An 18,601-nucleotide genomic window follows, 5' to 3' on the forward strand; every position below is an offset into this window, starting at 1 on the left:
GTCATCATTTAATGAATGTCTATTTGACCACTCATCTTGAACCTTCCCCTCTTAAGTAGCATCAATTGGTGTACAGAAACAAGAGATAACTTGAAGCTTCTCTTTTTCGTCAAGGTGCCTCTCTCTCTTTCCTATTAGTTTAGTTTCCAAAGAATTCAGAAAAGTCAGATTAGTTATATTGTCTATTGATTGCAGGTGGTTTATCCATATTTATCATTTAATTGTCTGTATTGATTTCGTTAATCTAGCATAGATCTAATTAGACTAACTAATTATTTGTTATGGATTCACTGGCTCTTTATGCATCTTTCATATAGTTTATGTTCTTTCTTGATTTACAGGTTCAACTACATCTAAGGACAATATTGACACTCCCAACGTTGGATCAAAATATTTTGCAACGTAGAAGTTAGAAATTTGAAGACATAGATGCTAGAGTTTTCGAAACATTTTGCGAAATGGGGCTTCAGAACTGTCTAAACTAACGCCAAATTATAAATCAAAGAAAACCAATTTTGCAAAAACATGAATGCTCTTGAAGAATCAAAAAATCTTTTTTTCATATTCTTTGGGCAGGCTTCTACAACCATTTTCCTGCATGGGTTTTCGGCTTCTTCACACTTGATCTTCTTATTAATTCTATCTATTTCATGGGTTTACAAGAGACGTCGCAGGATGATTACTCTTGAAAATTCAAAATCAATTTTGAATGATACAAAGTCCTTCTACTATTGGTTAGTCATTGCATCTTGTGTGGGTCTATCTTTCTGTGCTCTTCTCTTATGTGTATTAAACTACTTCTATGGATATAGACATGGTTGGTCTAATCTAAACCTTGTAGCCCAATTAGATTTCACATTGAGAACATTCACTTGGTTTTTTATCTCTACTTACGTACACTATCAAATTTCTCACTCAAGTGATCGTAAGTTCCCCATTCTAAGTAAGGAACTGGTGGGGTTTCTACTTCCTGATGTCTTGCTCTTATCTTGTTATACATCTCGATTTACATTGGAAACATTCATCCTTACGGTTGATACTATGGGTTTCCGATATTGTGTCCATCAACACTGGGTTCTTCTTTTGTTATGGTTGGTTCTATCGTAAGGGTCAAGAAGGTGATTTTTTTAATCTCTCGGAGCCTCTTTTGCAAACTGAGTATGATACAAAAGATAGTGATGATGGACAAGTATCAAGGGTTGCTAGAGAGAGTGCATATGCAAATGCAAGTCTTCTTAGTATATTTACTTTCACTTGGATGGGCCCTTTGCTTGCACTTGGGTATAAAAAGACAATTGACCTGGAAGATGTCCCACAGCTTCCCAATTGTAACAGTGCTCATGTGGTCTTCGCTCGGTTTGGAAACAAACTTGAATATGATGGTAGTGACAGTGGTGACGTTACTCAAGTAAGCACACTAAAGCTAATGAAGGCTTTAGTTCTCTCGACATGGAGAGAAATTCTATCGACAGCCCTATTCTATATTATAAGCACATTTGCTTCTTATGTTGGACCCTACCTTATTGACACTTTTGTCCAATATCTCAGTAGCCCTCATCAAATAAAGTATAAGTGCCATATGTTACTGTTTATTTTCTTTCTCTCAAAGCTCATAAAATGTCTATCACAAAGACATTTGCACTTCCAATTGAGAGTTATGGGAAACAATGCTCGTGCTGCCTTGTCCACAATAATTTTTAAGAAAAGTCTCAAGCTTTCAAACTTAGCAAAGCAAGGCCATACTAGTGGGGAGAACATCAATTTGATGAGCGTTGATGTACAGAGGATTGGCTTTTTCAGTTGGTACTTGCACGATATATGGAGGGTGCCTCTTCAAGTTACTTTAGCATTGTTAATTTTGTATAAAAATCTCGGGCATGGTTCACTTGTAGCTTTGGTTGCCACAATAATTTTGATGTTGGCAAATTTTCCACTAGGAAAACTAGAGGGAAAATTTCAAAGGGAATTCATGGATTCAAAAGATCAAAGGATGAACGCGATGTCTGAGGCTTTGAGGAATATACGGATTTTGAAACTCCAAGGTTGGGAAATGAAGTTCTTTGCTAAGATAATTGAGCTTAGAAAGTTTGAAACAAGATGGCTAAAAAGGTTACTTTATACGTCTGCTCTGACTGGCTTTTTGAACTTGTGTACTCCCCTATTTGTATCCATGGTTACTTTTGGGTTTTGTGTATTTATGGGAACTCCATTAGAGTCGGGGAAGATTCTATCTGCACTTGCGACATTCGATATATTACAATGGCCTATATATAATCTCCCAGACACAATATCCACTATTGTTCAGACTAAAGTTTCCCTTGATAGGATAGCCTCATTCCTTTGTCTTGATTATATTAATCCAGATGTAGTACAAAACCTTCCAAGAAATTGTAATGATATTGTAGTTGAGATAGTTGATGGAAATTTCTCTTGGGATATCTATTCATCAAATCTCACATTGAAAGATCTTAATTTTCAAGTATACCGTGGTATGAAAGTGGCTATTTGTGGTTCTATTGGGTCAGGCAAATCAAGTCTACTTTCATGCATATTAGGGGAAGTGCCAAAGGTATCTGGAGCTATTAAGTTGAATGGCATGAAGGCTTATGTTGCACAATCACCTTGGATACAAAGTGGTAAAATAATAGACAATATTTTGTTTGGTAAGAAGATGGACAAGGAAAGGTATGAGATGATTCTTAAAGCATGTTCAATGAACAAGGACGTAGAATTATTTGCTTTTGGGGACCAAACTATTATAGGAGATAGAGGAGTCAACTTGAGTGGTGGGCAAAAGCAACGAATCCAGGTTGCACGTGCTATGTACCATGATGCTGATATTTATCTACTAGATGATCCTTTTAGTGCAACAGATGCTCATACAGGAACTCATTTATTTAAGGTAACTTCTCTTTACCCTTCGCTACTAAAGCTTTCATTTGTTATATTATAATGTTTTTAGTAGAAATTGGGTTTACTTAAAATTAAGGTGGGACAATGGAGCTGTGGTTTTTTTTTTTTTTTTTTTAACAAAGAAATGCACAAATATGATATTTAAAATGAATGTTCTTATAGAAAACCTCTATTTTGATTTTGTATTGTTACACACAACACAAAATTTGGTTTTCTTACTATCAAAAAAAAAACCTATTCGGTTTTCTCGAGCAGGTAGAATACTTTTTTTAGTGCCTAATTGATGTGGATATTTGAACTTTTGTGGCAGGAATGTATATTGAACATATTGAGTTCGAAAACAGTGATCTATGTTACACACCAGTTAGAATTTTTAACTTCTGCTGATCTAATTTTGGTGAGAATATTCTAGCCTCTTTTTTTTCTTTTTTCTTTTGTTTCCCTTAACAATAAATCCTCCAACATAGTTTGAGAGTAGCTATTTTATGTTATCTTATTTGGCAGGTTATGAAAGATGGTAGGATTACTCAGTCTGGAAAGTACGAAGAACTTCTTAGTATGGGAAGTGACTTTATGGAGTTAATGTCTCCACACAAGGATGCGTTGGCAAAACTTAATTTTATTGAACATAAAGATTTGGATAACTTAGTTAATGGTGAGGAAGATAATTACAATATGTTATGCAATGAGAAGTCTATTCAAGAAGATGAGAAAATTGAATCCAACAATGACGAAACAAAAAAAGTAGCAGAACCACAAGGACAACTTGTCCAAGAAGAAGAGAGGGAAAAGGGTGAAGTTAGCCTTTCATTTTATTGGAAGTATATTACTATGGCTTACAAAGGGGGTTTTGTACCACTAATACTGATAGCACAAATTATCTTTCAATTTCTTCGAGTAATTAGTAGTTATTGGATGGTGTCAGTTGCTCCTGATTCAGAGGATATGGAGCCATATATTAGTGGATCCACAATCATTTTTGTTTATGTTTCTTTGACACTTGGAGGCACTATTTTTGCACTTATAAGGTCTATGCTCATAGTTACCATTGGATACAAGACATCCACTCTACTGTTCAACAAAATGCATATGTCTGTCTTCCGTGCCCCCTTATCATTTTTTGATTCTACCCCGAGTGGGAGGATTCTAAATCGGGTTAGTTTGATCTTAATTGCTCTTGGGATTAAATGATTTTATTTAACCAAGATACAATATTAATTATTTTCAAAAACAAATTTCCATGCAGGCATCTCTAGACCAAAGTGCAGTTGACACATCTATTCCACATCAAATTGAAGAAGTTCTCATTTCATTTATTGCACTTTTGGCACATACAGCTGTATGTCACAAGTTTCATGGCAAATGTTAATAGTTTTTGTTCCTATGACTATGACATGCTTTTGGTATCAGGTTACTCTCTAACTTCTTAGACTATCCAAAATTACATGAAATTCTAGTATTTTTTTTTTTCTTCCATATTTAATAAAGATTAAATATAAGTCGATTCAAGCTTGCTGTAATTTCCGAATTATGATAAATAAATATTGATTTGGTAGAGGACAGATTTATTCTTGGGCGTAAAGTAGTGGTTTAAAGTTATTTTTTCCTTGTGAATTTATAAAGAGTATATGTAAAAATTTTCAGGTATGCTACTGTATAGTTGTTAAGAAAAAGGATATGAGCTGATGGGTTTCTTGATAAATTTAAAACTTGCAAACATGGTTTAATTAAAATGGCTAAAAGAAATAGAAAACCATGAACTTTTTAATATAATTATGTTCATGTTAGTTAAAGAGATTATCTAAGTTTATTGAGAATAAAAATTTAGCATATGACTGACAGAAAAGTATTTAATCCAACCAACTTCTGATAAACCATAAAACTATAAGCATTATTGAGAAAACTTAAGCTTCAGTGTTATATATGTTTCTTTCTTTTTTTAAAACTATGTTTTCATAATGCATTTTTTACATTTCATTATTTTTATTTTGTGATTTTTTTCTTGTAGAAATACTACATATCTACGGCGCGAGAACTAGTACGGCTAGTCGGAGTACATCAAGCTCCACTTATTCAATATTTTTCTGAATCTAGTTTGGGTTCATCCACAATCAGATGCTTTGACCAAGAAGAGAGGTTTATAGATACATACCTCAAGCTAGTGGACAAATATTATCGAATTAAATTTCATGTGTCGGGTGCAATGGAGTGGCTATGCTTCCGTATGGATATGTTAGCATCCATCACGTATGTTGCATGTATGGTTTTCTTGATCTCAATGCCAAAGAAAGTACTCAGCCCAAGTAAAAATTTAAACTTGAATCTTATAAAATCCTCCTTTTTGTTTAACGGTAACTGATTACTCACGCAGATCATGAATTTAAATTTATTTGTTTTGTTTTTTTTTCTCTCTGAAGGTGTTGTGGGCTTGGCAATCACCTATGGACTTGATTTTAGTATGCATGCAGTCATATGGGATCTTAGCAATCTGGAGAAACAAATAATATCTGTTGAGAGAATACTACAATATGTGTGCATCCCTAGTGAACCCTCTCTTACAATAGAAGAAAATAGACCAATCAGTGAATGGCCATCACAAGGAAAAATTGATATTATCGATTTACAGGCACTCTTCATTCTAATCTGCTTATTAATCTCGTCTTTCTTACCAACCTTTTAAATCCTAATGTTATTGCCTAGTTTTCCTGCCCTATTGGATATTAGTAGGTTTAACGATCTGAATTATTAAATATGCTTGTAGGTTCGATATGCCCCACATCTTCCTCTTATCTTGAGGGGTCTTTCATGTACTTTTCATGGCGGAATGAAGATTGGCATTGTCGGGCGAACAGGAAGCGGTAAATCAACACTAATACAAACTCTTTTTCGTATGATTGAACCTGTAGCTGGTCAAATTTCAATAGATGACATCAATATTGCCAACATTGGCCTTCATGACTTAAGGTCAAGACTGAGTATTATCCCTCAAGACCCAATAATGTTTGAGGGAACTATAAGAAGCAATCTTGACCCTCTTGATGAGTACACTGATGAAGAGATTTGGGAGGTGAGGATGTTTCTCATTTGGTTAGTATTCTTTAATCAATTATAGATAGAATGAAAATGTCCACTAATTTTTTTTTTTTTAATTGACAAAGAGATTACATTAGTTAAAAGAGAACTATAGAATGTGGTTACATCATTATCATAGTGAAGCTGGATATACATTTCTCCTCGTAGTTTTTGGTCAATGGGCTACATGTGCATGCGATGGATCATCTTAGGCCAGCTTTACTATTTTTACCAACCTTGTTTTCCAATTTCATGCGGCACCCCCTTGCTTAACCATTTGATTTTTTTTCCCTTTTTTTCCCTAAAGTTTACTCATCTTTGATAATCATTCAATGTCATTTTGAAATATCAACTTTCTCGTGGTTTTAGGCATTAGACAAATGCCATCTTGGTGATGAAGTTAGAAAGAAGGACAGGAAGCTTTATTCAGCAGGTTAGTTTCTATTTGACCCTCTCTTTTTTTTAATAAATAATCATTAAAAGAAAATTTTAACAAAATGAAATCTTGAATTACTCAAATCATATGGTGATTATTGCAGTCGTTGAGAATGGAGAAAATTGGAGTATGGGTCAAAGGCAATTAGCTTGTTTAGGGCGGGTATTGCTCAAAAAAAGTAAAGTGCTAGTACTTGATGAAGCTACTGCATCAGTAGACACTGCGACTGATCATCTAATTCAAAAATCTATTGGACAACACTTCGTAGGATCTACTATCATCACAATCGCCCATAGGATAACATCAATTCTTGACATTGATAAAGTTGCCCTTCTTGATAATGGTTAGTAACTAATAATTAAGTACGTACAGCAACAAGGAAATGGATCCAGCTGAATTTTATTGTGTGACATCTCATCATTTTTCTTGGTCTTCTTTAATTTGACTGACATGTTTTATTGTCGTATACAGGTCTTATATTGGAATATGATTCTCCATCCAAATTATTAGAGATTAAGTCATCATCATTTGCAAAGCTTGTTAGAGAGTATACTCAAAGATGTAACTCCTAGATTTGAAGAACTAATTGATTTTTTTTTGGGATAATTACTGTTGCCCCCCTGTACTCTGATTTTATTACTACTTTATCCCCTCTACTTTTTAAAATTGCTAATCCAACCTTTAACTATGTCTAAAATTACTAATGCCCCCTTCCGTTAAGCTCAGTTAGTTTACTGATGATGTGGCATCTATATATTTTTTCAAAAACCCAAAAATAACCTTACAGTTATCTCTTTACTTATTTACTCTTTTGCAAGTTATAATGCTATCCTTAATTAACTATAGAGAAAAATTAACTTTAAATTAAATTTTCTTTTCTAAAAAGAAACTACCGAATAAAGAAAAGACTTGATTTTTCTTCTCTAAAAAGAATTCCCGAATAAAGGAAATATGTGATTAAATAAAACTTAAAATAGAAACTAAAATATTAGGAAATATCAAATGTAATTCAAAGTTGAAAATTGAAAATCTCCTAATATATGCTAACCAATGTACAAAGTGTGTGGTCCCACCAAAGCCAAAATTTATTGTAAAATATAAGATTTTAAGAATATAATTGACATTCAATATAGTTTCTAAAAATGAGGGTAATATATTTTTAACTTATTAATTTTAATGAAGGGCAAAATAGACATTACATATGTGATGTTAACAACCATTTAACACCGTTAGAAGTGAGGGGGGGCAACAGTAATTTTATAAAGAAAGAGGTTTGATTAGTAATAAAACCAAAGTACAAGGGGGCAATAGTAATTATCCCTTTTTTTTTTTAATGTTTAAATGTAAGGAGGTTGCACTGAACTGGGATGCCCTAATATTTTGAGTGTGGGTCTTCGTCCAATGATGAGGTTGTTAAATCGTCATTAGGTGATCTTGTGTTCTGTTTGGAAACAGCTTCTTTTTTAGAGCAAAGGTGAGGCTGTATACTTCACAATCCTCTGTAGAACCCTCAGTGGCAGGAGCTTGGTGCATTGGGTACGCCAAAAATATATCAGGGCAGCCTCTTACTATCTATATTTCCTTGAATAACATTTTATTTATCTTTTCTATTCTAAATTGTTGTAACCAATCAAGGAAATAGCTAACTTGACCTCTTAAAGTTTTCCTTCAATAGTCGTGCACTTTAACTCAAAAATTTCGACAATTTTTTTCCTTTTCTTTAACTAAGTGTATGAGAGGTTATTATCATCCAAAAAATATATGACTGAGATTCTTCGCAGAAAAGGAAACCTTCTTGATTAAATTAAACTATATGATAAATTTTGGCTTATGTGTATTAGGTTATTGCTTTATCGGTGGAATTGTATAGCTGATAAAAATAATTAAATGTTAATCTAGAATATTTCGATTTCATTCCCACCCTTTTATTTCTTGGTAGTATCGAAGTTTTCTCTATATAGGGTCACTATCCTTTTCCTTTCCGTGCGATAAATCACACATTTCATTTCTCATTTCAATTCCCCATGACAAATTTTACTATGTTGCTTGGTCTTGTGATGGTAGCATACTTCAGTGTAAGTAAAATGTTTCTTTTTTCTTATGTATTCATCTCAACTTGCTTAATGTTTTTCTTGATTTATCATGTTAATTTGGTTGTTCATTCTCTTCTGGGGAATCATAGGTTTCTCAAGCTGAAAATGCATTCTTACAATATTGGGAGAAGCATATTACTTCACATCCTCCACATTTGATAGCTGCAAAAGCTTCCCCATTAAGCCCTGAGGAGGTGGCAATGTTCATAAAATTTATAGAAAAGAATGAATTGGATTCCCACCTAACATTATTTTGCAAACTCGCTAATATTGCTTGTTCTACAAATGCATTGGTTAAGAATGCAATAGTCGATACCACTCTACCACCGATAGCCCCATTTTTCGGTGAAAAAAATAAATATGATGATGCTCCAAATGAAATACCCTTGTCAATTGCTAGCCAAGGAGGATTGTCATATTTTCGACAGTCAATGGTGAAAGAGGGTGGTTTCATGCCCATTGCTGATTTAAGGGACCATGTATCATATAAATCATTCTTGCCACGTCCTTTAGCATCAAAAATCCCGTTTTCATTTGCTCATGTTGAAGAATTGAAGAAGCTTTTTGGTGTGGTGGATGAAAACATGGATGATTATATTGAACGCAGCCTCAAGATATGTGAGATGAGTGAAACTCAAGGGGAGCAAAGATCATGTGTGAATTCTGCTGAGGATCTCATTGATTTTGTTGTCGATAAGTTAGGACACCATATAAACATATGGAGTACTAAAAATGTTGAAGGATCGTATGAGAATGTCACAATTGGAGCTGTAAAACTTATACATGGAAACCTCTCTGAACCACCGGCCTTATGTCATAGTATACCATTCATATATCAAATCTACTATTGCCATATTTTACCTAAAGTAAAGGTATATGCAGTAGATATACATGCTAAGAAGAAAGTGAATCATGTAATCATGGCATGCCACTATGATACATCAACTTGGTCTCCAAATCATCTTGCTTTTAAGTTATTGGGTTTTGGTCCAGGCCTAATTGAAGTTTGTCATTGGATAAACCAGAATGGAATAGTTTGGACAAAAATTCCCTAGATTAATTAAGCATTTTACTATAAAGTTTTATTTTTCTTTAGATTTCTTGTTTGTGTTGCATTATGCTGCCTAAATTATGCTATTTGAAGGCTAAATAATAAAATCTCTTTGTTACTTTTTATGTTGTTCAAGTTTCAGTATAACATTTTTATTCAATTTTCCACATTATTAAAAGATGACGGCAAAAAATTTGATAAAAAAAAAAAATTGCCCAACTCGACCCTATCCAATTTTCTACCAAGTAAAATCCTATTCCAACTGAGTGCCTACTAAAGCAAATTGTATTATAAAAGGAATGCAAAACTTGTGCCATTTTGGGAAAAACCCTAGGGTTTGATGTGACCCAAATAATCGTCGCTAATGTGCATTTGTCACGAAAGAAGATTTGGAATCTGCATTTACCAACCACATTGTTTATGGAACGGCCACAGGCGGAAACCCTAGACTTGTATCTATACAAATAAGCATCGGTAATGTGGCCTTCCATCGCCAAAGAAGGCTTGGGATCACGTTTGGTCACCATGTATTCGAAGGTACAGTCAACACATTAACGATAGAACCGTTGCTAATGTACCCTCTTATCGTTGCTAACGGACCTTTTCCTCTTTAGGGACGGATTCTAAAGATGGTGAATTCGGCAAGAAAACTCTTTAGTTCATGCCAGATGTTTTCCGTTGCTATAGAACATTCAGCTTGACCTATTCACCTAGATATCACTGCATCCATTGCTAAACATCTGCCAACTTCTCAGCATGTGTCCTTTGCTAAATATAGTGTGCACTCAAAGGGAAGGGAAATTACAATGACGTCCCTAGAGTTATCTTCTATTATGGATGCCACACCCAAGTTGATTAAGACAACCATTAGTCCCCTTGTCATTATGTTTTTTTTTTTTTTTGTTACACTATACAAGGTCAATGACCCAAGAAGAGTACTAAAAACGACAAAAAATACGATTCGCCATGAGAATTTCCTCCAAAGCTGAGGGAGCATTCTGAATGAACATTGAAGAAACTCAGGATTAAGTGTCATTTTAGACATCCAATCGGCAGCCTTATTTGCGTCACATCCCACGTGACAACACTTAATGCCATCCACACCATCAAGCACCAAGCCAATCTCATCTATTAACCTGTCAAATCTACTCCGATCCACGCATCCAGAGTCCAAAAGATTCACAGCCTTCAAGGAGTCCGACTCCAATTGAAGAGGCATGAAACCTGGTCATTCGAATACTTTACCCAAGCCACAGCCACAGAGCCAAGGGATTGCAAACCTGTTGACTGAAGATCTTTATTAATTCCCCTAAGTTTGCATATGATTACGTTTATATCTCCTAGCTAACTGTTACACATTATATTGTAATTAAGTGATGATCACTTAGCTTATATTATATTTTCCAAATTCTTTTACTTTTTTCCTTAAACCTAAAAACCGTTTCATTATAACTCGTAAGAAAGAAGGGAAAAAATGAAGAGGGGAAACACTATTCTATATCCTTGGAGGATTACAACAACTGATTTTAAGTAAAATTTTCAATTTTATTTTACTTATGATTTTCTGAAAAAAATCAGTTAAGGATAAACATGTTTTTTTTACAACAACTGATTTTAGTTAAATTTTCAATTTTATTTTACTTATGAAAAAATTCTGAAAAAAAATTCAGTTAAGGGTAAATATGTTTTTTATTAAACTAACGGTGTTATGCACTGGAGGATGTTTGTAATAAAAAAAACTCAAGGAATGTAAACGTTAATTTATAAATCCAAAGTATATGCAATTTGCTCTACTATTCATTATGTTGGACAAATTAAAGGGGGAAAATTATTAAGAACTAAAAAGAAACACAAAAGAAGCCAAAACAGGTATTCTTTTATTACTCAAATAACAGAAGCAGCTCAAATAACATAAGCATTAATAAAACTTCCATGGATGATAATCAAATCATCAAATATAGCGCTCAAGCTAGAGTTTTTGTCCAGACAATTCCATTCTCAATAATCCAGTGGCATACTTCAATTAAGCCCGGGCCAAAACCTAACAGCTTAAAAGCAATATGGTTTCGATTCCAGGTTGATGTATCATAGTGGCACGTCATGATCGCATGATTCACTTTCTTCTTGGCATGTATATCAACTGCAAACAGTTTTACTTTTGGTAGAACATGACAATAATAGACTTGAAATAGGAATGGTGAACTATGACATAAGGCTATTTGTTCATCAAGATTTCCATCGATGAGTTTTACAGCTCCAATTGTGGCGTTCTCGTATGAACCTTCGATGCTCTCGGTACCCCATGCACGTACTTGGTGCCCTAATTTCTGAGTGACAAAATCAATGAGATCCTCAACAGAAGCTGCACAAGTTCTTTCTTCACCTCTAATAGCAGGCCTTTCGCATGCATCAAGACTTTGTTGAATATGCTTATCCATTTCTGATTTATCCATGACACCAAAAAGCTTCTTCAAATCCTCAACTTGAGCTAAGGAAAATGGGATTTTGGTTGCCAAAGATCGCGGCAAGAATGAAACATATCCAATTGGATCTCTTAGATCAGGAACAGCGATCACACTACCCTCTTTCACCATTGACTCTCGAAAATATGGCAAACCCCCTTGGCTCAAAATTGACAAGGGTGTTTCCTTTGCTTCATCATATTTCTCTTTTTTATCATTCCACGGGGCTATTGGGGGTAGGGTTGTATCATTTGTCATCTTCGCCAATGCATTTGTAGAGCAAGCAGCATTAGCCTGCTCACAAAATAACCTAAGCTGGGAAACTAATTGTCTTTTCTCTATAAGCTCGGCAAACATTGTCTCTTGATGAAGGCTTAGCGGAGAAGCCTTAGCAGCGAGAAAATGTGGAGCATGTGAAAGACTAATGTGCTCTTCCCAATATTGTGAGAAGGCATTTTCAGCTTGATAACCCTGCAATTTCATTAGAAAATTAGCAACTAAATAAGAAAGTCTAAACAAGAAAAACAAACACTAAGTCAACATGTGTATAATGAAAAACTTTTAACTCGAAAAAAAAAATAATAATAATAATAATATATTTTACTTACATTGAAGTATGATACTATCAGAACTCCAAGCAAGAGGATGGGATTCATGGTAGGAGTTAAGTCTCTGCCTTTGTAGCAATGAATATGGTTTAATGCATGGAGAGGGTCTGTTGTGTTTGAATTTATAGACCTTACAAATCAATGTGCCTTTTTTTTCATAATTAATTTTTCTAAAATAGAAGCTTGCATGTCTGGCTACCAAAACTAAAATTAATTTTCTTGAGTAAAATCTATATTATTGCATGCTAGTAGTTATAATTTGAACATGGTGGTCACACTGTTGGCGGCGTACCAAACTTTTCCTAGTAGTTATTTTATACCTAAATTGTTCTTACCAATTTTAGTTTAAGATTAAATTTCTCCTCTTAAGTTTTCTCTTATATGGTCATGAGTTTTGATATGAAGATCTCAAAAGATCTTTTAGAGTGGCAATTTGAATGGTACCCTTAGCTAATCATATGGGAGGTTATTCTGATCTCGAAAATGTGTGGTTGAGTTCTTCACAAAAAATAAATTTTCTTAATCAAACAACACTTCATGAAATCCACTTTTTGATTAATGTGTTGTTTAGGAAAATACTAACATCATTTTGGTTATTAGTTAGGAATCTCAAAGAAAACAAATGGCAATAAACCTTACAAATAGGGAAGGTTGGGTTCATTTTGTATTTTTGTTAGAATATGTTTCTCCTTTATCTAATTCTAGTGCCTTAAACTTTTTATGGTTCACTTATTCAAATCATCTAAGATCCAACATCTAGGGGCACCACTCTATTAAAACTGATTGTCTGAATGGAGAGGTATCACTTTTATTAAATGTTTGTGGAAGTTTTCAGTTTCAAGCTCTATATTGATTGTCGTATGATCACGATAATAGGTTTCATGGTTTATATACTTAAATTTTCTTAAATATGCGAAAGTTAAGCTATCAATTAATTTTTGTGATGTTATATTTTCCATGTGAAAATAAATTGAACTACAAGTTTGCAAATGGAACAAGAATGATCATGTTGAGATCAAGTCTACATAAGTTAGATAGGAATTGAAGTCATCTACTTGCTTGTCAAGTTTGGTGTTCATATTAAGAATAATTTAAACCCCATGTCCTTCTCAAGCAAGAAAAAAAAATCTCATTCTGTTGTCCATCTCAAATCCCACTGGGTTGTTTGGTATTCTCTTATATTTTACTAAATTTTCTTCCTATAAAATTACAGTTTCTCAATACTTTCTCATATACTGTTCTTTAATTAACACTTTGACACCTTCCACATTTGATGGCTGCAGAAAAGTTTCTCCATGAAGCCTCCCTAAACTCTCAAAGAAAATAAATTAACACCTAATCCACTGTCATGTTATAAACTAGTTAATATTGTTTGTTCTACGAATGTATTGATGAAGGTGTGAAGAGTAAGATTGTTGATACAACGTATTTGCCTACACTACCTAATGGTCAAGTTCGTAGATGGAGAAGAAGTTCCAGATTAAAAGAAAAATTCCATTAGGAGATTTGTTCATTCAATGGGTCAAAGAATCATACACGCCACTGACTTTGGCTCCTTCTGCTAGATGATCTACTAAGCAATTAATCAACCTTGGAGTATATAGAAGATGTTCCCAAAACGAGGGGCAATTTAAGTAGATATGTGAACAAGACTGGAGCATTTCTGAGTTCGTCAATTTTGCGTTTCTGTTGTCTAATAAGAAGAGCACGTTAAAGGCAAAATGAATTTCTTTATTCTTTTCCTTCTTTTCGATTATCACCGAACCAGCAGTAACTTGATGTGGCAGATGCTTCTCCATCAATAACAGTAGAGATTGCTCGATATTCATGTGAATATATTAGAAAGCTTATTTTGGAAAGTTTATACCAAATTGATAGAATTCACTGAGACTACATATCTCTTACCCAGGCACAATTTTAAATCTGGAAAGGTCTTCAATTTTATTGTCAGAGCAAAGAGAAGAAACTCTCACTCACATATGCCATAACAACATTAAATGGGAGACACTTATATATCATCAGATCAAGTTAAATGTGGATGTGCCCCTCTTCATGAATCGACGAACTGCAAGTTATGGAGGTATAGCGAGAGATTACCAATGACACAAGGTTTTTTTTTGGACGAGGAGTGGAAGCTCAGGATATCCTTAAGGTAGAAGACTTAGCCATTCGTCAAGCACTGATTTGGACTATCGACTTCAACTTATCAAACATTGAGGTGGTATCTGATTACCAAGCGATCATTTTTATCCTACAAAATCCCCTCTGGAATGCACCTTGGAAGGTATACCCAATAGTTGCAGAGATATTGCACCTCAAAGAATCCTTTGAGTCTATCTACACATTCTACGTAAGGCTACTCATTAGCCAAGGATAGTGCTCTTACACAAGAAGCTTTCTTAACCATCAATTCCCCTCCACCTCCTTATTTACTTGCTTTTACTGTTTGATTTTCTAGGTTTAGGTTGTAATAGAGGTTTTCCTTTCAATAAAGTCCTTTATTTCTCACCAACATATATTAAAAACTTGAAATAAGGTTAGACAGTGCGTTGAGTTTGAAAATAAGAGAAAGGAGAGAGATGACATCAAGCAATCTATCCTAAACTAATCTTATCTCAACCCATCAAGAAAAGTTTGAGTTATGATTAAAGTGTCAACAAGTTGTAAAGTTTTTAATATAAAAAGTTAGTAATTCAAATTCAAATATTCAAGTTCTAATTCAATCAATTAATATATATACATCTTCTACTCACGAATTTAAGTGTGTATGATCTATCTCTATCTCAATTGAGCTCTCCTTAAATTAAACTTTAACTCTTGTATTACAAGTTTTGTAGAGTTTGGATTTATAAGAAACATTAGATAAGAGTGTGAGATTACATAAAACATTAATTAGGGTTATACAATCGCTTCAAACACTACTTTAGGTAATGTAAAGCTATTGTAACCTTCATCATCTTGCATGTGTAGATAAGGTAGAGTCTTTGTCACTTTGATGTGCTTTAGAGTTGGTGGGATTAAGATTCAGCCTGAATCGTCATTTTCCCCATAATTTAATCCAAAAAGCCACACAAAGTTTACATTTCCAAAACACATTTAAAACCCCAGAACCCATAATACATTTCCCACACGTTCCACTTGCCTCTCTTCTTAAACAATTGCAGGGGAGGCTACAGAAGTAAAGACACGTTCAATGATTTAATAACTGAATAAGACTTATAAAAAGCTTACGAACAGTTTAATCAAAATAAAATTATTATTTTATTAGTTTTTTTTAACAAATAATATGATTAAGATTGTCGAAGGATAGAAGTAAGGTAGAAATGGTAGTTGAGATAAATACGGAAACCCAGAACCCTAAATCTGTTCAATTTTATTTTTAAGTTTCATTTGAGAAGATATAGGCGAGGGAAATTTTGAAGACTTCATTTGATGTATTCAAATGTCTACAATGCCGAACTGGGATTCCTGGGCTTCTCACCCATACTTATTTGATGGTGATGAATGGGGATGGGAGGTTGTCAATGCAGCAGACGCTCAAAACAGAGGAATCTTGGTTTTTGATGACTATGTTTTTGGCTCTGTTCCTTCTCAGAACGAAGTTGAAGATGCCATCTCCTCTCTTAAACAGTAAAGCTTCTTCTCTCCATTTCTTTCTTTCTTGGTTGGTGATTGGTGCTGTATGTGAATTTTGCTTCTCTGGGTGTTCTGCGATGTCATTTTCTGAAAAGAGGAAAGAGGGGAAAAGTTTTGTCTTCATATATTACTGGGATCATACAGATAAATATTAGCTTGTCTTCTTCTCATCAGAAAAAAAGAAAGAAAACACTCTGCTTTTCCAAAAAGAGGAATCCTAGAATTATGACCTAGGCTTGGCCATCATTCTCATGAAAAGAAACATTCTTTTAGGGTTTCATTAGCCAGCTTTTAGTTGTTACTTTATTTCCTCTGCTTCTGTCTTTATGTGTTAAAATTCAGAAAAGGACCAAAATTGATGGCAGGAAATGAGTAATCTATTGTAATCTTACAACAAGCTAGTAAAAAAAATTCTGGTGAATCAATTAGCTGGTTGCTCATTAAGGAAGAAAACCTAATTTTCTGTTTCTGTTTATGTTTCTGTTTCTGTTCCTGTTGGTACATTTCATTTTATGTTTCTAACATTTTGTCCTTACTTCGAAACTATTTAAGTTCAGTTCATTATAGATGTTTGAATAGGACAGGAATACGCATAAATTCTAACTACTATTGATGGCTTTAAATTTGTAGAACTGTTGCTTCAGCCTTGCCTTCGCAATTCTATGAAGATAGAAGTTCTTATAATTGGAACCAAGATTTAAGTGATCATAGTGCAGATTCAGCCAAGTCAGTGTTGGATTGGAATGAACCCACCATGCACCTTTATGATGAAAGACTCTCTCGATCTCATCAGTATGGAAGTGTTTATGAAGCTTTCCATTTACTGCAGACAGAGCCATCTGTTCAGGCAATTTCTGATATAATCCTTGTTTGTTTATTTGTTTATATTCATATCTGGCACGTTTATTTCTCATTTTTTCCCCCCTTAACATATATTATTTGGAAGTGTCTTTTCTTGTAAACCTGTGGATGGTGCAGTATAAACCTTCTAGATCTGTGCCTTATAATTGTACAGTTGGTCGGTGTTATATTTTGACGGTCTTTCCAGTTGATTGATTGAAAGTGAAGGAGTTCAAAGAGTAGCATTTACTTTCAATAGGGCACTATGTCAGTTGAAAGAAATCAACTTCCTGAATTGTTTAATCAAGCATAATTGGGTGCAATTTGTAAGTTGTTAATGACCAACTAGATTAGTCTGATCTTTCGTTTGATAGTAAATTTTACCACAGTTGATTGTTTTTTTTTTTTTTTGGTAGAAACCACAGTTGATTGTTTGTCCTTATGGGTTGTTGGAAATTGAAAGTATAAAACAGTGTTGTTGGATGGGAGGTGGTTTTTCTCAGGCCAATAGAGTGGCAACATTGTGTTTGAGCTCCATTACTTCTACATGTTTTCTAGCAAAGATTTACCTGCGGTTTGGCAACTATTTAGGGTAGTAAATAATGAGTTCTCTCCGTCCTTTGTGGTTCGAAATTGGTCATGGAAGTTCATAATTGAATCAACCATTTAATATTATATTGACTGTGGATTTGTTCTTGGTGTCAGTTTTGGGTTCTGATTTTCTTTCCTTTTTTTCTGTTTTTTTTTGGGGTGGGGGGGGTGAATATTCTGATTGATTTCTTTTATGTGTCTTGTGGATTTTGTTATTTAGAGGATGGTCACTTCATTATCTTCTGACCAAGCAATCTGGGATGCTGTCTTGAACAACGAGGTGGTGAAGGAGTTCAAAGAGTCATTCTGCATAGGTTGATTATTCCAAGCCCAACAAATGCTATTGTTGATGATGTGTTACTTTAACTGCAGAATGCTGATGTGTTTTATTTTATGTGGCAGCTCAAGATGCTAATTCCCAAGTATCTGTTAAAAGTCTAGAAAGTCCAAAAAGAGCGGCAAACATCCTGGAGTGGGTATTTAACAACAGCAAGACAAAAGTTCTGGAACTAATTGAGAAACTTAGAAATCTTTTGAATGAGATTTTGAAGTCTCCTCAGAAGGGTAAGAAGGCATCAGCAACCAAAGATCTCCTTGAAAGCAGGCTGAGAACTTCTCTTCTACTCACTGTTGTGGTTGTCCTAATTGTGGTGGTTACTCGAGCCCACAGGATATAATTCGCCGACATGAAATTAAGAGTTGCTTTGTTTATTGTACATATCATCAGGCGTAAAAAAAAAATTAGCCTGGACTTCTTTTATGCTTGTAAATGATTGTAGATCCGCCCCCGCTTTCCCTTTTCTCCTTTCATTGGTTATTTTGCACAAATTGTTGCATTAGAATCTGTTTTTTTGGTAGAAAGGAAAGGATTTGTTTTTATCTTTGATAAACAATTACTG

The 18,601-nt window shown here is 34.2% G+C and overlaps 3 protein-coding genes across 3 annotated transcripts; all 3 read left to right on the forward strand.

Moving 5' to 3' along the window:
• The first annotated feature begins 973 nt into the window (after positions 1–973).
• On the forward strand, positions 974–6,993 carry LOC149012988 (ABC transporter C family member 3-like). The gene is given in 11 exon segments (XM_089160082.1): positions 974–2,902; positions 3,224–3,310; positions 3,418–4,068; positions 4,160–4,232; positions 4,235–4,323; positions 4,922–5,216; positions 5,331–5,539; positions 5,675–5,980; positions 6,355–6,418; positions 6,525–6,764; positions 6,893–6,993. Coding segments are annotated over 11 exon segments (4,044 nt in total).
• A 1,485-nt stretch (positions 6,994–8,478) lies between these two features.
• Positions 8,479–9,569, forward strand: LOC149012989 (polygalacturonase-1 non-catalytic subunit beta-like). Its single transcript, XM_089157691.1, has 2 exons — positions 8,479–8,496; positions 8,604–9,569. Exons 1-2 carry the CDS (start codon positions 8,479–8,481, stop codon positions 9,567–9,569), a joined length of 984 nt encoding a protein of 327 aa, XP_089013817.1.
• Positions 9,570–16,024: 6,455 nt separating this feature from the next.
• On the forward strand, positions 16,025–18,601 carry LOC149012990 (uncharacterized). The gene is made up of 4 exons (XM_089158582.1): positions 16,025–16,265; positions 16,902–17,118; positions 17,923–18,016; positions 18,105–18,601. Exons 1-4 carry the CDS (start codon positions 16,078–16,080, stop codon positions 18,377–18,379), a joined length of 774 nt encoding a protein of 257 aa, XP_089014708.1. The 5' UTR covers positions 16,025–16,077; the 3' UTR covers positions 18,380–18,601.

This window comes from Hakea prostrata, chromosome 6, assembly GCF_041222555.1.
Source record: "Hakea prostrata isolate BN-2017 chromosome 6, UWA_Hpros_2, whole genome shotgun sequence".
NCBI lineage: Eukaryota > Viridiplantae > Streptophyta > Magnoliopsida > Proteales > Proteaceae > Hakea > Hakea prostrata.